Source organism: Eptatretus burgeri, chromosome 10 (genome assembly GCF_056783735.1).
Source record: "Eptatretus burgeri isolate ZD-2024b chromosome 10, Ebu_testis_v1, whole genome shotgun sequence".
NCBI classification, from domain to species: domain Eukaryota; kingdom Metazoa; phylum Chordata; class Myxini; order Myxiniformes; family Myxinidae; genus Eptatretus; species Eptatretus burgeri.
In genome coordinates, this window is record NC_140970.1 from 52,590,452 (window position 1) to 52,614,530 (window position 24,079).

At 41.8% G+C, this 24,079-nt stretch overlaps 1 protein-coding gene across 9 annotated transcripts in view; it reads left to right on the forward strand.

The window, feature by feature from the left end:
• Positions 1–24,079, forward strand: part of PBRM1 (polybromo 1) — a 256,688-nt gene that overhangs the window by 106,695 nt on the left and 125,914 nt on the right. For all 9 annotated transcript variants that reach the window (XM_085898354.1, XM_085898359.1, XM_085898355.1 and 6 more), the window contains exon 14: positions 7,971–8,313. In XM_085898354.1, the coding sequence (XP_085754480.1) occupies positions 7,971–8,313 (343 nt within the window). The remainder of the gene's footprint in view (positions 1–7,970; positions 8,314–24,079) is intronic.

Here is a 24,079-nt window from a genome sequence, read left to right on the forward strand (position 1 = left end):
ATTACTTTTTGGTGTTGGTAGTGCTTTTGCTGAGTGGAATAAATTTGTAATTGATGAAATGAGTTGGTATATTAGTGAATATACTCCTAATCTTAAAACAGAAGAGATGTTGAATAGAAGACTTAACTCAAAGAAACCACTCAATGTATCATACCTTAAAAAGAAGATGTCAACACGTTAAACTGAACCAAACCACATACACGTGGAATTGGGTGTTCTGGAAGGAAAGCCACGATATCTGTGGATCATTAAAAAAAAAAAACAGATGGTGATACTGCTACTGATAAGAATAATGCATTCAGTGATAATGCTAAGGTGAAACAACTTCGTGTTTCTCGAGATGGAACATTTTATCCACGAGATAGATTGGAAATGAATTGCGAAAAAAATGATTATGCTGAAGCATACAAGTCTTACCAAAAGGTGTGTGAAAGTAATGGAAATAAAGAACCTATTTTGGATATGACAGCATTTAAAAGTTTGTATACAATCTATGCATTGACCTGAGTGCTCAAAAGGAAACTATAAAGTCAAATCGAGTGGATACTTCCCCATACATTGAAAGAGGAGAGAGTGAAGAAGTTGATTCATATTGTTTGCTTTTGGAAGAAACAGAATTACAGATTGATACAGACAACGGTGTTATGATTAGTCTCACATAATTTTTTTGTTAAATAACTGAGTGGTAAAGTAACAACTGGAGTATATGTTAATCAAATCAATCTTAATGAACTATCATCTTGTGTTCAAAATCAAAAGCCTTGTACAATTAATGTTAACACAATTCAGAGAAAAGGAGCAGTAAGAATTGATGTTTTGCTCACGAGAACAGGTTAAAATCTTGAACGATACTGGCTCACTTAAAATTAAAATGTCAAAACCAATGTTGAAAAAATATTCAATAAGAGAGACGAGTGGAGGAATTCTCCCATTTCTAATTCTTTTATTTGCTGGTTTAAGGCCCTGTCACACCTTGACGATTTAGCCAGCGTATGCCGACTTATGAAAAATTTGTCTAAACCGCTGGCACACGTCGAATACGTTATGGGTAAGTTTTGATAACATTAAGAGCACGCTGAAAAACACTGCCATAGGTCATAGTACGCTGGCTTTCATCGTTGTACTTTGTGGTTGTCCTCAAATTTTAGCATGCTTGAAATTTTATGACTTATGCCAGCGTATGACTCACACGTTTCGCTACGCTGGCCATAAGTTGTCGGCACGTTATGCGATCGTTGACACACGTCGAGGCACGTTACTTGTAAGTTACTCATAAGTCAAAACACGTTGAGGTAATGCTTAGCGTACCCAAAACTTATTTCTCACCAATGAGTAACGTGCTTTGAACCTTTGTGTAACGTACCTCCAACGCATATTGACGTATGTAGACGTATTTGATTGACGTCTTCTGGACGACCACAGAACTTACCGAATGTGTTTGTAATTTACAGCTGCCGTATAATGGCGTATTGGCAGCGTTAAAAAAAAACAACAATATTTCGTCACATGCCGTTACGTCACGTCCGATTGCCTCTTCAGTTTGCTCATGTCTTATTCTTGGTTCCTCCTCTGTGAATATTTTCCGTTTGAGGATATTGTCACGTCGATGTCGAAACTTAAAAGTAAATGTCCGAATATATTTTAAAATTCGTGATAGACTAAAAATAACAAAATACAAAAAACAACAACAACTTCATATATTTCGTCACGTGCCTTCATGGAGCCAAGGACAAAAAAAGAAAATGTGCCTTAACGGAGAAAATAAGTTTCAGGTATGCTAAACATTACCTCGACGTGTTTCGACTGAAGAGTAACTTACAAGGAACTTGTGTCGACGTGTGTCAACGATCGCATATCGTGCCTACAACTTATTCCCAGCGTAGCGGAACGTGTGAGCCATACGGCGAGTTCGTCATAAAATTTTCAGCCTGCTTGAAATTTCACGACGTACCAGACGTACTACGACGTATGACAGCGTACTTCATCGTTTTTCAGCGTGCTCTTCACTTAAACCAAACTTACCCATAACGTATTCAACTTGTGCCAGCGTTTTAGACACATTTTTCAGAGGTCGGCATAAGCTGGCAAAATCGTCAAGGTGTGACTGCAATGTTGACACTTCCAATTCTCAGGCGGTTATGATTTGAATCGGCGATCGGCAGCTTTTTAATAGGCTACGCCACGTGATCGTCGGCCATATGTGCAGCGCGCGATGCCGAAGTTAGACTATCATTGGGCATAGGTTGTGAACGCCGACAACACGCCAATCATTCATTGGTATAAGTTATCTATAAGACAACGAAACGTTCTGTGTACATTACTAATATGTTATGCATACGACCAACTCGTTATGAATACGCCAAAAACTTAAAAAAAAAAAAATCAAAATTTCAACGTATGCCAACATTTTACATACATTTTTATACGTTGCCATTGCTGGCTAAATCGTCAAGATGTGACAGCGCCTTTAAGTGCGGCTGGAGCATTGACGGGTGGTATTTCAGCAGCAGTGTAACCTTCCAACGAAAGGAAGGCTCACTCCAGGCTCAAAAATAGTTGGACAGACATAACAAAGAGTTGGAGAAACAAATTAGTGGAAGTGGTGTAATTGTAGATTTTGCTGAAAAACTTCAAAGTCTGCCTGTAAAAGTGAGATTGTGAGTTGGAGATATGCTTTCTTCAATAGCACAAGCAGGTGTAAAATTAACTAAAAGGAGTAATGGATCATATCTTTCTCATAAATAAATGAGCATTGATGAGTGGTTTAAATAATTTGGAAAGAATACAACATCAAATTTAGAACTTGTCAAATATTGTAAGAAATTAAAAATTCATAATGTGGTTATTTGTATGAGAGATGAATTAACAAACCTGTCGAAACATAAAAAAAATATTATTATGAACTTAGAAGATAATAATGGGAACGGTTCTCATTGGATTTGTATTTATAATAGTCAAGACAAATATTATTTTAATAGTTTTGGTCTTCCACCACCTGTTGAAGTCATAAAATTCTTACAGAATGGTGTTTATCAAACATTTCAAGTCCAATAATTAAATTCCAAGTGTTGTGGTCAATTATGTCTATGTGTGTTATTTCAACTCAAGAAAAATAATATTTTTAATGACATTATTTTTAATCTAATATAAATGACTGATGTTGGTAAAGATGGTTCTACCTTTGGTGTATCCCAAGAACTGGATATTGATTTATCAAATTATTACACAAAGGCACAGGCTGAACAACAGAAATATAGTATAACAAAAAATATTAATATGAAAAATGCTTATAAAATAATAAATTATCCAAGGCCGACTGACACGAATGACAAGGTGAGAATAAGTGATTTATCACAATATATATATATATATATATATATATATATATATATATATATATATATATATATATATATATATATATATATATATATCCTTAAATAAAACGGCTGTGTATTCCAAAGATACAGAAGTGTTGATTTTATCTCCAGGTCATACAGAATTCACAGTTCCAATTCATATAAATTTTTATAAAGAAGGGCATATCATTTGTATGAGAATAGAACAATGGAGGTATGATATGAATGATTTAGGGTATAATTGGTCATTTAAAATTAACCGAGAATACCTGGAACAATGAAATCGGTCTTGTAAGGAAGAATATTATCCACTTGGTGCTGAGAATGAGCTTTGTGGAGGCACGATTAGTAAACAACAAATAAAATAATTTAATAAGGGTAAATTTAATAATGGTTTTGCCCTATTTTATATCATGAAAACAAAAAAGCATACCTTTAAGAAAAGGGTATTCGGTATTTTAATAAATATGTTCTACAACATAAGAATGAGGTATTTTCATTAAAAAAAAATGGTTTTATACTGATGTTAATAAACCAACAACTTTGGATTTAATTAAAATGTTAAATAATGAAAAAATTATAAAGTTAAGAAAACGCAAGACTCTTTTAGAAACGCAGAAGAAATTTTATTGGTTTCCTGTTGTAAAAAAAATTATTTTGGATTCAGGAATAACAAGAAATCCTGATGAATATATGTATGATATTCTATGCGGTGTAAGTGATTCAAGGATAGTAAGGGATGAGGCAGGAGTTGAAGAAACTGAGACAAAGGAGGAAAAGGAGAAGAGAGAGGAGGAGGAAAAGGAGAATAGAGAGGAGGAAAGAGAGGAGAGAGAGAAGGAGGGAAGAGAGAGGAGGAAAGAGAGAAGAGAGAGAAGGAGGAAAGAGAGAGAGGGAGGAGAAGGAGAGGGAGGAAAGAGAGAGAGAATAAATTAATATAAAAATATGGAAACCAGTGAGATTAAAAAAAGATTGGAGGTTCACAGAAAATAAATAAATCTCAACGTACCGAGGAGGAAAACAAAGAATTGACAAGTCTATTCGAAATATTTTCGACAAGACTATTATCATTGTTTTCAGGGGAAAGATATAAACGAGAAAGTGGAGATAAAGATTATATTTTGATGATGTTGGTATGATTGACTTTTATTAAAAAATTTCATTTTTTTTCTTAAATAAATGGAGGAGAGAGTGAAGACATTTCTGAGGATTCTTTATGTTTTAAAAATTAAGATTCAAATGTGCATGTTGGAAAGTAAAAAGGTTTTCGCACTCTGTAGGAATTTTTCTCATAAATAAATGAGTTATTGTCTCAAATGTAAAAAGAAAACTAATACTAAAAAGATCTCATATTTTAAAAGTAAAAATAATAGGGTTATACAAAAAGGTACATGTTTGGTGTGTGGCTCCAAAAAGACTAAATTTATCTCCAAACACAAACATGGAGGAGATATACAAAAGTTTTTATCAGGAAGTAAATTTACAATGACTGGAATACCAGGGGAATTACATCTACCAGGGTATTCTTTCTGTGGTCCAGGAACAAACTTGGACAAAAGATTAGATGAGGCAGACAATCCTAAACCATGGAGTGAACCCATCAATAGGGTTGATGAAGTGTGCATGAGGCACGATATTGATTATGGGAATTCCACAACTTTGGAAGAAAAGCATGAAGCCGATAGAGAAATGTTGTATAATTTGTCTCTGATACAAAATCCAACCTTGAGAGAAAAAGTTGATAGGTTCATCGTGAAGAAGATGATCAGTACTAAATTGAAACTTGGGCTTGGAAATTCAAAAAACTTATAGGCTCTAATGATGCCATTAAGATTGAAGAACAATTAGCTGATGAATTACATAAACCAATATTCACAAAGTTTCATAGAAGGAAGGTTTATTGCAAGGAAGTTGATTGTATCTGGTCCGCTGATTTGATTGAAATCAATAATGATAAGGGGCACAAGTGTGCTTTAACCGTTATTGATTTGAGGAGTAGATATGCGTGGGTTGTCCCTTTAAAAAAACAAAACGGGTAATACTCTTATGTTAGCCTTTCAACAGATATTTAATAAAAGTAAGAGAAAACCTAAAATTCCTCCAGGTCAGATTCCTCCAGACGATTAACTTGTGTTGGGTTCATCCAGAAAGGTGTTTAAACTGAAAAATAAATATAAAATATAATCATGAGTCAAAACTCAAGGGATATATCAAAACAGAAGGATAGAGAGGCAGACAGACAGAGACAGATAGACAGAGAGAGACAAATGGACAGAGAGACACAGAGACAGATAGATAGACAGATATATACAGAAAGACAAAGAGATAGACAGAGACAAACATATATATATATATATATATATATATATATATATATATATATATATATATATATATATATATATATATATATATATATATATATATATATATATATATATATATATACATACATATATATATATATATATATATATATATATATATATATATATATATATATATATATATATATATATATATATATATATATATATATATATATATATACACAGAGAGAGAGAGAGAGAGACAAACACATATATGTGTGTGCGTTTCTTACATTGAACTCGGGTCTTTCAAGATTGCAGGGCATGAGAGTACTTGTTTCAATTCTCTTCTGAAACTTTTAATCTCTTCAAGAAAGTCGTTTAATTTTATTCATTCGTCGTGTAATTCAGATAATTTGTTCTCCACAGCAGCGATCAACAATGGGGACAACCTGTGAGAAAAAAAACATACAATAATTATTGGTCGTACAGTGATTTCATCAATAATAATCAGTTGCTTCACTGTCATTCTCAGAGAAAGCCGTACTTGACAATACACACACACACACAAACTTACCAATATTGTGATGAGTTATCTTCTTCTTCGGATGAAAAATAGTTCATGTTGCAGTCGTTTCTCAATAGAACAAGATGAGAAAAATTAAAAAGCCATCAGACAGAAGAGAAATGCCTGGTTTATAAACCATGTTGGAGAAAGTCAGTTGGATCTTTGCCTTGAGTTGCCTGATTGTTCTCTTTCCTGTTTTTAAACAACTCAGTAATTCTGGAAAATTTTCCAAGTCCTGACACATTTTCACAGCACGAGTGTTCCAAAAACACTTCCTCATTTTACGAAACCAAATGTTTCATGCTTAAAGAGAAAAATGAACACACTCGATGGTGATGAATATAATCGGAAAATTAATTTATTACCTCGAGAAGAACATGGACAAATATTTGTTGGATCACTCTTTGAGTGGAATGAAAATATAAAAGTAAATCAGTAAGTCTCAATTTAACTTGTGCTCAATGGGGTAGAGTTCAGTATCCTATTTTGACCTGATGGGCCGAGAGTCATAGGGGGTGGGGGTGGGGGGGCAGAGGGAAGGGAAAAATCAGTGTGGAACTGAGACATGTGGAGATCTGTGGAAGGTAAAGGCATGGAGTGGTAAACACGATGGATATGACAGGGACTTTGAGGAAGGGGGGGGGGGGAGAAAATTGTTCTCCTATTTAACATTAGTTTGTATGGGAGGTAGAGAAAATCATTCTCCTGTTTAAGGTTTTCTATCTCCCGCCGCGTGGCGGAAGGGGGATATTGTTGTCACCCAGGTCGTCCGGCTGTCCGTCCGGCTTTCCATCCGTCCGGGCGTCAACATTTATAGCTGCGAGTGCGATAACTCAAACTGTTCGCCATATCGATTTGAAATTTGAGTCACATGTACCACCTGAAAAGGATGAACCCTATTGATTTTGGGCATGGCCGGATCCAAGATGGCCGACTGGGGCGGCCATCTTGAAAAATTTTTTTTGTAATAAATGGAAAACCGCTTATCTGATTTCAATTATTTTTAGTTACTACGTTCCTCACCCCTGGGGAACTTTTTCGAGATGATGACCAAATGGTGTCTTGTTTCCAATTCACCTCCCTCATCTGGAATATGTATGACCTTTTTAATTCAATGGTGGGGGATTCCCCATCTCTGATGGTATATTTTAGGGGTTGTCAGAGAGTTTCCCCTATACATTTGTATGGGAGGGGGAGGAATCAGTCTCCTGTTTTGGGTTTTTCTGGGGTTGATCCAGAGAGTTTCTCCCTTTTCCCCATTCATTTGCATGGATGCCTTAGAAGCCCCATTTATCCTCTACTACGAAATGCGGTCAAAAGGTCAAATACCAAAAAAAAAAATGCAGCTACGGGCAAATTTTTCAACATTTTTTGGTAATGAAACATTGGGAGACACATGAAATATATAACGATTTTTTGGGGATTTGACTCCTGGTTCATGCCCCAGGGGGTGGGGACTTGGTGTTACAGGGGTCAAAACAGAAGATTTTTTTTCCAACTCAAAATTTGATATTGGGTCAATCTTGGTGTAACTTTTTGTGATCTTTCAACTTTGCTTTAGGTGGGAAGCGTGGGGATTTGCGATGGCACGCATTTTTTTTATCACTTTTTTTTCTTGAATGTTCAGAATAGCCTGCTTTCTTTTCTTGTATATCTTCTTCATTCTTTAAAAATGGTAAAACAGAACTTTTCCATTATTATATTCTCTTGGATGCTCGCATTATACCCATGCAGGATAATTAGCCGAATCTCTTTGATGGGTCCTGGACGGCGACTCCTCAAGCCCTACAAACGCCGTGAATCCGAAAGTGCCCTGCGCCACCATCTGCGCACACTTTATAACACCGTCTTGGAGGCAGCGGAACCAGGAACCGGACGCCGCCTTGCAGAGCTCTTCATGGTAAAACCATCACGGAAAGACTATCCAGACTACTACAAGATAATTCTGGAGCCAGTGGATATGCGCACCATTGACCATTTTATCCGCTCTGACAAGTATTCCTCTGTGGAGGCCATGCTGGACGATTTCCTTCTCATGTTCCGCAATGCCCGACACTACAATGAGGAGGGCTCCCAGGTGAGCAACGTTTGCATGATAAAATATGCTCATCTAATTGTGTCAAGAACACATAAGCATGCCGTTTAGACTTTGGAATTGCCATTATAGTCTCGAAGCCAAAATCTGTAGCTAGCCTAGAAAATAGGTTCGCTGCTGATTTCATGTTAGAATGGTGCAACTGGTGTTTTTGAAGAGTCTAGGCATGACCAAGTCTAGTTCCACTTGTTGCCAAGTCTTCATCTGAATATTATGGCCGCCATGACAGTAATCAAAATGGCCGCCATCAGATTTAGTGTTTTTCTTACTGCAAATTGTACTAGCCAGAAATTTGTCATGATTGTGAAATACTATGTAATCTGACACGAGGAACACTATTTTGTGCTTTATTTTTGTACTGGATCACAACTTTTCACATAATTGACAACTTAAAGACGAAATTGAAAATGCACATACGAGCAACAAATGTGAAAAAGAAAATGTTTAGCACTATTGATGGAGATGGGTTTACAGTCAGTCAAAGGTTATTTCAACAGCTGTCAGATTCTTTCTAACACAAAATTACGTTGCTTTGCAGAAGAGAAAAGTGTTGTGAGAACACCCAAGTACAATTTTCAGAGCTATTGATCGGCTTGTACACTGAACGGGTTCCTACAAAGGGCTTTGCATCCACATGCTTTCGTGCAAGGCAGTCCATTCCGTGTACATTTGCACCGTCGAGTTGAGCATGACCCACGGCATTTGCATGTCGTCAGTTCTACACAGTAAGCAGTAATTGGCTGTGCAGTCATGAGTCGCGGCTGAAATGTCTCGTTGCCATCTTTGACGACCTGTTCCCACCCAAAGTTCTCAGGTGCAGGTAGATGTGGTTCAGATTCCAAGGCTCTTCTCCACACAAAAGTCTGGTAGTGCGCTCGCTTGATGTGTAGAATCAGAGCATCGCGAGTTGGAGGCAGATTCTCAATAGCTTTGGTCAGACTGAGAAACAGATCACATCTTACTCGCTGAATTGAGTTATCTTGGCCATGAGGGTCATAAAGCCTGCAGACAAATGACTCAGCATCTGCAATCACACTCTCATCAGGAATTTCCTCTTTGCCTAGGTTATTCAACAGGTGGGAGTTGTTTTGAAAGACAGCCCATGCAGAGCGCTTCGCAATTCCAGCAAACTGGCTTGTGCTGTCTGAACCTGTCACTGCATGAAATGCCAGAAGTGACTCCCTCTGCGAATCTGGGATATTGATGGAGTCAATGGGAATGTAGTGTTGCTTTTTGGGTGTCCCTGCATTCATCCAGAGAAAGGGACTGAGATGCAGCTGATAGGCAACAAGGAGAATGAGGACATCAGTGTCCCGGCTAACAACAACAGTTTGCATGTACCCCTGTTCATATGCTTCCTTGGCATGGAGAAGAATGCGAGTATCAGCCTCTTCGTGCTCAGGAGATGACAAGTGTGAGACATCTCTCCCTGACGACGTCCACACTTTTGCAGGATCTGTGAAGCCTCCATTCAGTACCAGCTCCTGTTCGTGATTCTGGAACTTGTTTGCTAACTCTGTGCATAGAAAATTTGCTAAGCTAGCTTTGTTTTCATCGAGGCAGATGAGTGTATTCCATTGCCCCATGGACTGGCTTCTTGTTTGCACGTCTCTTCTGATTGCTTTCTTGCCCCGTATCCTCTGACTTCGAGCTGTTGATTTGATCGTTTTCTTCCTATACTGATCAAAGGCAAGATCAACCCTGGAGCAATAGTTGGAAAAAACATGACTAATATGATCTGCAACAGAATCTGCCCATTCACCAAGCGTTTTAGCATTCATCCTGTTCCCGAGTGCCTGGATCAGTGCCATGCCATCGATGATAGTGCATGTCGATAACGGTTCTGGAGCAACGTTTGGCAAGCCTTGCTGGAGAATCTTGCCAAGGTCAGCTTTGTTCAGAGGTAGACGTAATCTGCCATTAGGCATTGCCAATGACAGAGGAACTGCGCATATCTCTTGTTCCAGCATTTTGTTCATGTCAACGTCTCGGCCTGCCTGCATTGCTGTCACCACACGTGTCAGAAGTTTTCTGTCTGCCTTTAGTGTGACCATTTTTTCCTTTCCCACTTTGACTTCAACAGTGTACATGCTCTCGAAAGTGTGCAGATTCTTAGACTTGATTCTGTCATGAAACCTTGTTTTCTTATTGATCAACCGGTCCTCCACGAAGTCTATGACGAGCTGCTTTCCAGTGATTTCAGCATTCAAGAGATCACTTGTCACAACATCACTGGCAATGTCCCCTGTCGTAATTGAGACTAATTCTGGGGAAGTGCGATCAAATGGATTGTGGGTCTTGAATAGGTCAATGAGCTTTAGCACATACTCTTGGTCTTGGATCATTCTCTTTGGACCGAAATCTTTATGCGCACAGTCATGCTCATCATCGTCGTCTTCCTCACTGCCAGCGAGTGTGAACATGTTTTTTGTGTCTCTGGTAAGCTGAGCTCTTTCGTTGAAAGAGAGAGCCCATCTGTCACGGGCGGAGTCTGTTTTTATTATTCCAACCAAACCTCCAGCTACTTTGCCAGCTTTGTTCACATGTTCAATTGCCTGGTCATCAGGTATTTCATTGAACTTCTGCTTTGTTTCTTTTGTGACAAAGTCTCCTGCAAGGAAATCTCTGTGCACTTCTGGAGCTGTTGTCGGCAACATGTGCATGTCAGCAAGGAAGACAGCTCCCCAGCGAGAGTAATGGAAATGATCAAATGCTGCAAACCAGGGAAGCATTTCAGCAAATGATGTCAGGAACAGGATCCAGTCTCCTTCACGAAGAGCATGTGTGAACCTCAAGAGGATGGAGATCAACTTCATGTATGTTCTCCAGAATCTAAAGGTGCAATTTTCTGAACAAGTAGCTTCAAACTCTTGAAACAGGACCTGCACCTCTTCCACCTCAGACAAAAGTTCTCCAAAAGAGGAATTCATTCCTCTATCATCTTTGTTGGCAAAGGCATCTGAAACTCTTCCAGCTGCACCTTTCAAGTCATCCCGGATGAGCTTGTCATTTTCTTTGGCCCATGCTGTGAAGCCTGCCCAGAGAACGGACCAAAGTGCCTCTAAAGTCAACTTGTGAACGCGGATTGACACGGTTCCACCCTTTCCCTTTGATTACTTGTTTACATGCCTTTCCACCAAGGACTCCACTTTCCATCCAAATGTTCTCCAGGCCTGACGAATCCATGTACTGTCCGAGTACTTTCGTGAAATTCAATTGGATATGAAATCCTCCAAGCATGATGACCAGATCCTGACAGCCGTTCTTATCCCATTGCAGCATCTTTGCTTTGCAGTAAAGCTGTTCATCAAAAGTGATGACAGTGTACTTCTCCCCAATCTTCTTTGTCATTGCCTGGCATTTCTGTAGAACCGTCCACAGCGTGTCAAAGTCATGTGCTGGGGCATTCAGAATCGGCATTGGCCCGATGACTGTCACTGGTGGCTCAACTGTGGACATCTTCTGGTTAAAGCCACTCCAGCCTGGAACGGCCTGATTATTTTGTTGATGCAATCTGGCCAAGATCCAGGCAAGCTCCTGAGTGTTGGCTGCTTTGATTTTCTGTTCAACGGGTGAGTACCATGTATGCTGCAGTGGTTCAGAGAAAACAGGTTCTGGCTTCAAGTTGGTCATATTGGCCTCTTGGACGCTTGTCATTTCAGGAGGGGCACTGAGAACTTTGGAGTGGCCAGGTTTAATCTGAATGTCCATCACTGGCTCTTGTTCTCCCTTGCGTCTGAGGGCCACGCACTGACTTGCATGAAAAGTGCCAGACCCAGTCAGCGTCTCCTCAATTATGTCAATGTTGTCATTAGAATATCTCAAATATCCTGTGGTAGTTGGGATGTTGAGAAAGTTCCTTGGGATCATAACATTTCCATTATCTCGGAAGCATTGTATAACATCATTGGCAATTGCTGTGTCAATGCGCCTCACTGTATCGTACCCAACTGTGTGTGCAGCTGCATGAAAAAGATTGACAAGCTATTTTGAGTGTGTAGCCTGGTGAAGAGCAAGGCCAAGGCCCAGGTGTTTGGGGGTCAGTTTTTTGCCTCCTGAAGCCACATGAATAATGTCTTGGCAGATGCTCAGAACTTTGTTCTTGGTATCTGTCTCATCCGCTTCTTCATTGTCCATCTTGCCAGTGCTGTCACCACCACAAAGAAGCTTTACAAGCATGTACAGGGTTTCAGGTACAATTCGCTCTGCATTTTCTGTGTTCAGTCCACCGATAATGCTATGCCCTGGAGAGTGTTTTACGTCACTGTAAATCTTTATGCCCACTCTGAAGATCCAGCTAAGGATTTTGTTCTCATGATGAGGCAGACTGCACTGGGCCAATTCATCTTCTTCAGAACTTTCACCTTCTTCAGATAAATCATTCACGGTGGTTCTCATGGCAAACTTTGTCACAGTTGAGGACGCAACTATGAGGGGTTTTGTGACATCCAATGGCTGCACGAATGTCACCTTGTCACTACCAAAGTGAACCTCCACTTTCTGCATGAAATTGTAGCTTTTGTAGGCTCCAGCCTCAATTCCAAAATCATTCAATAACAGCATGCTGTAGTGTTCCCATATGTTTTTCAGGCTAAACACATGTCCCTTCTGCAGCTCTTTCTCAAGCTGGTTCATCACATTTCTGAAACAGATGCTTTCAAGAGACTGGTTTTTCTCTCCACTCTCCTTTTTATACTTTCTGCGAAAAGAAACATAACACTTGAGGTGATATTTACCTTCAGCTGCCATCAAGTCTGAAACACCTGCAAACCTGTGACGCATGGTGGGGTCAAATTGGGCCAAACTAAGCATCCTGGATGATGTGTGATCAAATTCAACATTTGTCAGGACACCAGCTTTTCCAGGAATGGCAGAAAGCGCATTTTGACCAATCCATAGCGCTGTGCGCGGATCTTAGTGACTTTGGGACATGGTATTTCTCTGAGGAACCTGATGTTGTGGGTATCTCTTCTGCGTAAGTCACAGATTGTGGCTGAATCCTTGACTTCAGTCTGTCTATTTTTTGTGCGTGAGTAAAGTCACTATAGCAGAATTTGTGCCATTGAATCTTTTCGACGTGCTCCGGTACAGAATATTTTCTGATTCTTGAGAATGAGTCAACATATTTAGCGTCATTATATTTCTCTCTTTCTTTGCAACATTCAGCTACAGTTTTCACACCAACGATTGTAGTCTTTCGAAGTGGCGTTGACTTGCTAGTTTTTGAACTGTCCTGGCAAATAAAGCATTTATTCCAGTCTACATGCTCTTCTTCTTCTCGATCCCTTGAACCCCCTGTGAGAAATCTTGCGGCTTTCATTTTTCAGTTAGTCCTGGGTAACAGAAAAACACACAGTTATGTAGTTTAGGTTCATTTTATAGCAAAGTTGTAAAATTCATTGATTGTGGTTTGTATAATCAGACATTCTAATTCGAGCCTGAACATTTCTTTAAAAATAATATAGTGAAAAACAAGTCATATTATTTTTAGAAAATGGATGGAGCAATGTTTTTTTCTATACTCCCATCAGCTCAGGCATGCTCAAAAACATGGAAATCGACCCTAATTTTGTAATTTCATGTCAATTTGCGGCTGAAATATGACGAAAAGTGTATTTAATGGCGACCATTTTGTAAACTGTCATGGCGGCCATACTATCCATATCCAGAGTTGGCAACAAGTTGATTCACGTTTCTGTGTGTCTGGACAGTCAATTTACACCTGTTGCACTATTCTAACACGGAATCAGCAGGGTCGTACACTATTCTGCATTGGGCCTCCTGACTATTAAGAGACAAAGGGAGTTGCACAGTCGGCAAAGGGGCATGTACATAAATCAAATGAAAGAAAAGGACATTTATGGACATCAGTATACTTTAATGTTTATTGCAAGGACCCTCGTATACAATGGACAAATATACATAGTCCATGGGATTTGACTTCGGTTCTGAGCATCATGTGCTATCAGTTCAGATGAGAATGATAAATAGGCTAACCCAAACATTTATAAGACAGGTTAAAAAATATATTTATACAAGGGTCTAGGTTCATGGAGGAACTAAATGACAAGGATAGCAGGTTCACATAAAGGGGGTTGGACATGCATACACAAGGAGGATAGGAGGAACAACACTAAAACCAGTAACAATGGCCAGGAGAGTAACAGAATGGGAAAGAATTTGTATCTGTAGAAGAGATCATTAATGTGTGAGTGCATGATGTTGTGATGGGCAGCATATTTAAAAGATTGAGGAGGATGAGACAACAGACACAGGAAGATTATTTCACAAACACGAGAATATAAGGGTGAATGAATGCAAGTGGGCAACTATCCTAGAATTATGTGAGTGAGCAGGTGAAGTTTTCCTGCAGTTCGGCAGGTAAGGTTGTTTGTTTTTTTGAACTTTAGATCAATCACCACTTCATAAAACTACTACTACTACTACTACTACTGCTACTACTACTACTACTGCTACTACTACTACTGCTACTACTTGTTTAACAGCCTCAATTATTCCCTCTCTTGTGGGGTCTGCCAGGGAAGATTTTTTTGGCCCATCTATCATGAACTGACTGGCCAGTCCTGAGGTTTGACTCAAGGTGGCAGTAATCTGGAATATATATATATATATATATATATATATATATATATATATTTTTTGTACACATTGTCGAGGCTCGTATGAGAGCTAACACACAACACACAGCAAGGGGGGCATGAGACAAGAGGGGCGGGAGAGGGAAGGACAAAACGGTGGGGAACAGACACATTAGGAGATCTGTGGAAGGGAGAGGCATGGGGTGGGGAACACGGGGAATACTAGATGGACATTACAGGGACTTTCAGGAAGGAAATCAGGGAATTATAAGGGGGTGGGTTTGGAGTGGATTAACGGGGGTAGAAAAAAATTGATGTTTTGGATGGGAGAAGATGAGAGGTGGTGGTGAACGGCTGTTTTGAAGGCCTGGAGGGAGGAGTGGGATTGAAGAGAGTGTGGGAGCTTGTTCCAGAGGCAGGAAAATAGAAGAATGAAAGAGTGAAGGTGAGCAGTGATTCGTGATTTTGGTAGTTTTATCAGAAGGGGGTTGCTGGCGGACCTTGAGCGTCCTGCGGAAGTATGCAGGTGGGGGGACATATCGCAGACAGCGGGGGTGGGGGGGGGCGAGGCCGGAGCGGAGACGGTAGAAGACAGAATGACCACCGACGTGCCTGTGGTGAGAGAGTGAGAGGCTGAAAGACTCAGCCTTATCGCAGGAGATGTCAATGATCCGAAATGCTTTTGTTTCCATTGCATTAAGCCGAGAAAGGTGAGAGGCAAGCTCACCACTTTGTCAGGAGAAAAGGACACAGAGTCCAGGGACAGTCAGGTGCAACTGTGTTTGGTGGGTACAGAAAGCGATGGGTTTCGGACACAACATTTCGATGCAAACACCGAGTTTAGGCATTCAGCCTTTTCATGTGCGGTGTCAGCTGTGCGGCCATTTGAGGTAAGGGAGGGGATGGAGGAGGAACATAAACCAGAAACAGATTTGATTAGATGCCACCAGGATTTGGAGGAGGGAGAGAGGTTTGAGAGTTCAGACTTGAGCTTCGAAAGATGTTTTCTGGCTCTACTGAGGGTAGACACACACTGGTTCCAAGCTTTATGGAAGGAACTGAGATTACCCTCAGTTGTGTTTGCTTTCCATGAGGCAAAGGCAAGTTGTTTAGGCAATTTGGTCAGGGTGCCAGTGCTAATTCCCCTACACTTTGCAAAAGACTACACTTTTCCTCTACACCGTGGGATCTTTAACATCTACCAACTAACGCCAGTCGATGGGGTACCCAGCTTTACGTCCATCTGAGGGACTGCGCACTGTGGTGCTTCACAGGCAGGAAGTTGCATCACAATCTGACAATTTATAGTTGGGTTGAGTATCAAACCCAGACAAGACAGTCAAAACGTAAGTGCGTTAGGGTTACTTCTACACCATCCTGTCAGACTGGCTGTCTTATAAATGCAATGTACCATTTTGCTGATCCCTCAAACCTTTGGCACATCATGGTTTTTTTTTCCATTCCAGGAACAGAGAGGCTACAGATTTTTCTGTCATTTAATTTGAAGAAGATAAGAAGCCTGTCGCGATCATAGAATGTGAGGGCGAATTCGAGCAAGTCCCACATTGCTGCTTTGTTTATCAAAATTCCATTTCACTTCTCTAATCACCCTGAGGGAAGTTCAATCCAGGGCACTTCTCAACTTCATAATCTGTCAGTGAACACATTTCTAAGCTGGAGTCAAAGGTCACTTGAAATATTTAGAGCCAAATATTTTCCTTTAATTTTTGCAGCTTCTCATATTTTATTGGCATTCACCTAAGCCTTGTGTTGGCTTAGTGGTTAGGGTGGCGACTTGGGATCCTAGGGTCCTGAGTTCAAGCCCCGTTGGCCACTGAATTAATACCAGGTGGGGTTGACTCAGCCTGTCATCCTTCTGAGGTCGGCAAAATGAGTACCAATGTACTGGTAAGGGGGACACTGCATCAGCGGCATAGCTGCGTCCCAACCAATGATGCAACCAGCAGCCACAGGCTGCACTCGATAGAGAGAGCATTCACCTGCATTGTAAGGGCTTGAATCATATAGGCCTGAACTACACCCCAGTGGTGGAGTTGCACTTTACACCAAGAACCCAATTTCCCATGCCATTGTACTGACCTTACGCCTCCCATCCCCAAGGAGTACCTGTGGCTGTGACTTCCCCTCCGCTTCCACCTCTTGTTCATCTGTGTGTTGTACCATCCCCCAGCAGTGATGACTCCATCTACATCTCTCTCTCAGCCAACATGAACAAACTTTTAACTACTCATCCCAACTCTCTCTTCCTCATATGTGGTGATTTCAATTATCACCATTCAACTTGGCTGGGTGTTGGTACCTCTCTCATTAGCCATGTCACTTCAGCAAATGACTCTGTAGCTCGATGGGATTGACTCGATCTGTGAACTTTCCAATCCGGATTTCTCCAAATGGCAAATCCTCCCTTCTGACTTGGTGATGACTAATTTTCCTGCAAATGTCTCCTGCTCTTCCTCTGCTCCAATTGGTTCATCTGATCATATGGTTGTGAAAGTCAACATCTCTGGCTATTCTCAGAGAGCTGCCTCAATGCCGGCAAATCTGGCATTTCACTCAAGCAGATTTGCAGGAACTGCAAGCAGCCCTCTCTCTTCAAGAGGAGTCTCCCTTATTTACTACCTCTGATGTTAACTCAGTTTGGAAATTCTTCCACAGAAACCTGCTCTCACTTATGCACAGATTCATCCCATCTTGTCTTCAATTATCCTATCCTTCTTCCCACCCATGGTAGACTGAATCGTATGGTGAGGCCGTTGCTCAGAAGCAACTTGCCCTCTCTTCCTGGAAGGCAAATCCGACCGAAGGCAATCTCAGTGCTTTCCAAAAAGTCTGCAACAAGTGTGTGTCTACTCTCAGGAGAGCCAGAAAACAACATCTGCCCAACCTCAAGAATGAACTTTTAAACTTGTGTCCGTCCCTCTTAAAAATTGGTGGTGCCTTGTTAAGTTTGTCTCTGGTTTATGCTCCCCTTCCATCCTTACCCTTTCTTCAAATAGCACCACAGCCTACTCATCTTGTGAGAAGACAGAATGCTTCAATTCTGTGTTTGCTTCCAAATCTTGTGTCCCCAACCCCTCACTCTCGGTGCACCCATCCTTCTCTGCCCTACCCAACTGCTCCTGAACTCTGTATCTTTTGTACCTGAGAAGGTGGAGAATGTTCTTTCAAACCTCGACTCTAACTCTGCTACTAGACCGGATGGCATCACTTCACGTGTCCTAAAAACATGCTCTGCTGCTCTTCCATGTCCTCTCTCTGCTCTTTTCACACTGTCATTTGCATTAGGTCATTTTCCATCTGCTTGGAAATCTGCCAACATTATGCATTACATAACAAGGTGCAAAAAATGATCCCCTTAACTACAGAACTATCAACTTATTTCCAATCATCAGCAAGGTCATGGAATCCATTATCGCAGTTGATATGAAAGCCTTCCTTTTCTCCTCATCCAAAAACCTCATCTCAGATCACCAATTTGGTTTCAGACCAGGTGCTGCTTATATTCACCCAACAATGGATGGAGGCTTTCAATGTCAGACATGAGATCAGGGCCGTCTCTGGACATGCAATATCTTGGGCTTTTGATACAGTCTGGCATCTTGTCTTGCTCTCCAAATCCTTTGTCTATAGCATCCAGGGCCAACTCCACACATGGCTTACTGACTTTCTCTAGTCTCGTAGTCATCAAAAGGCACTCAATGGAATCCTTCAATATCCTCTCCCCATGAAGGCTGGAGTACCCCAATGCAGTGTTTTGAGCTCGGTCTTATTCCTGATCTTCAGCAGCGATCTCTCTGACTCCAGAAAATCCTTTTTATCTATTTGCTGATGAATCCACCCTCTGCTGTGACATTCCTCATCCTTCAGAAAGGCAGGCTGCAGCCTCTTCCCTCACTTCAGGCCTTGAAATAAATTAACAAGCTGGTCAAACACTTGGAATATGTCTTTCAATCCTCACAAATCTCACACTCGCATTATCTCTCTGAAAGGAGAGTCTGGCAAACCCCTCCCCTCCCCCCCCACCCCCATCAACTTGCTTAACAATTCTTTTGAGGCGGTTGTCATTCAAATTTCTGGGTCTCACTATCGGCCATGATCTTTGGGCAAAACCACATTTCAACATTGGCTTCCAAAGCCAGCCGCTGTCTGGGCATCCTCCGTTGTAGAAAGTCCTTCCTTGGCACACCTGAACTTCTATCCACCTACAAGGCCGTGGAAACCAAGGCCTTTATAATATTCTTTGAATCTCCCGTGATTAAGCTGAGTATATGGGCTTATCACTTCATTATCGCAGACAGGTTGGTGGTCTCTCTGTCTTCTAACACCTTTTCTGATCTTTCACCCTCTGCTCTTTCTGTGCTTTGTCCCTCCCCCCCCCCCCCATGTTTCTGCAGGGCTCACATGGTCCACCATCAACCCTCTTCTGGTAAAACTACCTAAATCCAGGATGACTGCTCATCTCCACTCCTCTGGTCTTATTTTTACCTGCATGTGGAACCAACTTCCACATCGTTTTCAATCTCATTCTTCCCTCAAGAGCAGCGTTTTCAACCTTTGATGGCCCATGGCCAACCTACCGAGTCGCTTAACATTCGTGGTCCTCTGCCCTTCAATAAAAGATGCAGATTTCGTTTTATGAAATTTATTTACTCAGTCTTAAAAGATAAATCAAAGTAAACATTTTTCTCAGCCATACAATCAATGAGACACTTGCTGTTGGGCTTGTCTGACGAGGCCTCTTATGTCCGGCTCCGTCTTGGACACAGCAAGGCGAATATCGTTCCCAACGTCAAGACGGTTTCTGGACTTTGTTTTAATGGTCGCAAGGTCAGAAAATCCAGATTTGCAAAGATATGTTGTGGCGAATTGAATGAGCATTACGGATGCCTTCTTGCTGAGTAGTGGATATGCATCCTGAACAGACAACCAGAAGGTGGAGTGGTCTTCTTTGTTACTGAAGACCAGCTTCATTGCTTTTGAAACCTTTAACTCTGCCAGCTCCTCTGCCTCATCTTCAGTAGGTTCAATTTTAGCGTTAAACGGGTCTTTGTGCCACGGAACATCCAACGGTGCATCGTTGAAATATGATTTAAACTCGGCGGAGAGATTGTCGAGATGTCTAGTGATGCAATCTTTGATGCCGACGGGAAGCTCAATCCTCTGCGTCTGCAGGTGCTCGTCCAAGAAAGGAAACGAGGCAGTGGACCCGGCCTTGATTCGTGCCTGCCAGACTTCCATTCTAGCAGACAGTCCGGCAAGCTTGTCTTGAACGTCACTGACTGTCACATCACGGCCTTGCAAGGACTGGTTCATTTCGTTGAGTCGGCCGAATATATCGGCCAGGAAGGCGAGCATCATGACGAACTCTTCATTGTCGAAGTGGACATGGAGGTTGTTTTCGTTGTCTCGCAGGAAGATTTCCACCTCAACCCAGAGTTCATACAGCCGAGAGAGGCATTTCCCCCTCGATAGCCAACGGACTTTGGTGTGGAACAGAAGTCCAACATGTTCCGCTCCTATTTCGTTGGCCAGGAGTTGGAAGAGCCGATGATTTTTGGCCTTCGCACGAATGAAGTTGATCACTTTGACCGCGACGTCCATGACTTCCAGCAAACGAGGCAGAAGAGTCTTTGACGCAAGAGCGTATCGGTGTAGCGAACAGTGGGAGGACGTCACATGGGGCCATTCGTTCTTCACAAGCGTGACGAACCCTCCTCTGATGCCGACCATTGCTGGGGCACCATCAGTACAAATGTACTTGAAATTCTGCCAACCGAGTCCATTAGCTTCAAAAAAAGAGTCCACAATAGCTTTGATATCTGCCGCTGTCATTGTGGTTGGTAGGGTATTGCAGAACAAGAACTTTTCCTTCATCTTTCCCTTTCTCTCGTAGCGAGCGAAGGCGATCAACTGGCTCTCCAGGGCGGTGTCGGTAGACTCGTCTAATTGAAGGCTAGCCTGGAGCGTGCTTTGTTTGATTTTGGAGCAAACTTGACGGCACACATCAGCGGCCATGTCGTCAATCCGTCGTCGGATCATGTCATTAGAGAGCGAAACTTGCTGGATCTTCTTTTTCGCCTCTGGTCCGATCATCAATTCCACCATTTTCTCTGTACATGGCTTGATAAGGTCCTCAGCAATAGTGTGCGGCTTCTTGCACTTCGTAATTCGGTATGCCACTTCGTAGCTGGATTGAAGAGCAGGTTTTTCTTCTGGCTGGAATCCAAATTTGGGAAGTGTCGCTTCACGGACATATCGTGATCGTTTCGCAGACCGAGCGTCGATATTATCTTCCTTCCTTCCGGGATGCATCTTGTCGCGATGGTTTGAAAGTTTGGAAGGACGTAGTGACGCATTTGACATCACGACCGAGCAGTGCAGACATTGCGTGCAGTCCACGCCATCTCGACTGACATTCGTGAATCCAAACTTGACATAGCTGTCATTCCATTTTCGAACCTTCGACATCTGAGAAAAAAATTGAAAGAAACAAAGTTCTAACGTTTCTGTAAACATTGGTTTACTATGAATGCTCTGTGGGCTCCGCCTTCTCTTTTAAAATCGTGGTTAAACTCATCTACCCTTTTTACTTTGACACTATGACCGGAGACTCGTCATCTTAATTGTACATTACAAGCTTCTGCATTCTGAATCGCAGTTTTTCGGCGTCCGCTCATGGCCCCCCGGTCGAAGGCCGATGGCCCCCTTGGGGGGCCACGGGCCCCCGGTTGAGAAACGCTGCTCTCGAGTCGAGGCCTTCAAAACAGCTGTTCACCACCATCTCAGATCGTCCCCAATTCAAAACCATGATTTTTTTCTACCCTCATTAACCCCCACCCAAAATCCCTCCAAATTTACCAGTTTTTATCTCCCGCCGCGTGGCGGAAGGGGGATATTGTTGTCACCCGGGTCGTCCGTCCAGCTGTCCGTCCGTCCGTCCGGCTGGCTGGGCGTCAACATTAATAGCTGTGAGTGCGATAACTCATAAACTGTTCGCCATATCGATTTGAAATTTGGGTCACACATGTACCATCTGAAAAGGAAGCACCCTATTGATTTTGGGCGTGGCCGGATCCAAGATGGCCGACTAGGGTGGCCATCTTGAAAAAAATGTTTTTTGTAATAAATGGAAAAACGCTTATCTGATTTCAATTATTTTTCAATGGCGGGGGATTCCCCATCTCTGATGGGTATATTTCCTCCTTGGAGTTTCCTTCTCCATGCATGCGTGTTTTGCATCCTGTTTTTGTCTGTTACGTCTTGATCCATTCAGTGTGCCAGCTCTTCCACGAGCCTTGGCTATGCATACAAAAAAAGCGAAGACAGGTTTCTTCTTTGACGTCTCATCTTGCAATGGAATACAATGCCCTGAGGGTAATTTTTATCTCTTAGCAGGAAGCTCACGTGTTGCGACTGTTCCTTTTTTGCTGCCGATAGGTTGGACTGGTTGGCCTTGTCCACCTATTAACTGGATCGGGCATCTATCTACCTGTCTTCTCAACAGTTCCTCTTTACTCATGCCACCGTTCTCAGTCCTTGGTCATATAGCAAACCAAACCTTGTTCCTCTTCTGAAATCTAAATTTATTTCTCACCTCTATGCCTTTTTTTCTCTTTACTCTTCTGTTAAACTAACTTTTTGAGTCCATCCTGTGACAACATCTCTGTTCCTTAAGGATGGTAACTAATCACCATGTCATTTGTTCCTTCTCGTGAACTTTTCGATTTTCTCTTAGCTTTTCCTCTTTTTGCCTGCAGTATCTCTATCCAAAGGTTTCCCTTCTGTTGTTGTTCCCTTGTCAGTGTTCCCTTTTATACCGGCAGCCCAGAGGGTTTTGGTCATACGAACGAGGTACCAATATCTGAGTACAGGGGGTTTTAGGGAGTAACCTGACATATGCAGTTGTCGATTTCTGCCGGGCACCACCCACTGCGTGTGGCCCCTGGGGACCCTCAAAGTGGCCCTTAAAATGGGCTAGATCAAACATTGGAGGTACCAGTTAAAACCAGGTTTAAATGAACAAGTACATCCCCCAAAGTGTAGAATGGCCCATGCAAGCAAAATTGTCCGCTGCATAAGGGTCGCTAGAAGCCCAAAGAGGGTCCAAATATTTGGGCTTGATCAAATATTGGAGGTACCAGTTAAAACCAGGTTTAACTGAACAAGTACATCCCCCAGAGTGTAGAATGGCCCATGCAAGAAACTTTGTCCACTGCATAAAGGTCGCCAGAAGCCCCTTAAGTTGGCCCTTTTGAAGAATTTGAGCTCGATCAAACACTGGAGGTACCAGATAAAACCTAGTTTAAATGAACTCGAACATAACCCAGAGTGTAGAATGACCCATGCAATAAACTTTGTCCACTGCGTTGACCCTACCAGAAACCCTTTAAGTTGGCCCTTTCGTAGAACTTGAGCTAGATCGAACATTGGCGGTACCACTTAAAACCAGGTTTAAATGAACAAGTACACTCCACCGAATATAGAATGCCCAATGCCAAACAAATTGTCCACTGTGTTGGCCCTACCAGACACCCCAAATGTTGGCCTTTCGGGAGACTATGTGGAGGTCAAACGTAAAGGCCCTGAACTGTATTCTAGGTTGGTAAAAATAATGACAAAACCCCTACCTTTTTTATTGTATACTTTATTGTAATAAAAGTCCACATGCAAAAGGTTAACCTTTCTGTATGCAAAGGAGTCAGACTAGTACCACAAAAGCCTCGTAGCATGGTGGGTTAGTCGGTTGACCCACAATCCAGAGGTCCGGGTTCAAATCCCAGCGGTATCAATCGGGGGTTTTCGCTTTGTAACGCGAAAATAAGCGGAGGTGTGTCCTTGGGCAAGGGACTTTACTTCACACTGCCTCTCCCCACCCAGGGACAGTGAAAGTATCTCGATGTAATGAATGCTCAGCACCAGCGCTGAAATCGGCAGCAGGGCTGAGATGGTATTCGGAATGAACAGGTCCTGCCAGGGGTAATAATGATGATGTAAAGCGCGCTGAGACGTATGTGTAGTGCGCTATATAAGAAATCACATTATTATTATTATTATTATTATTATTATTATTATTATTATTACAAAAGGATTTCCTATGGTGGATCTACTTTAAGACAAAGTTAGAAGAC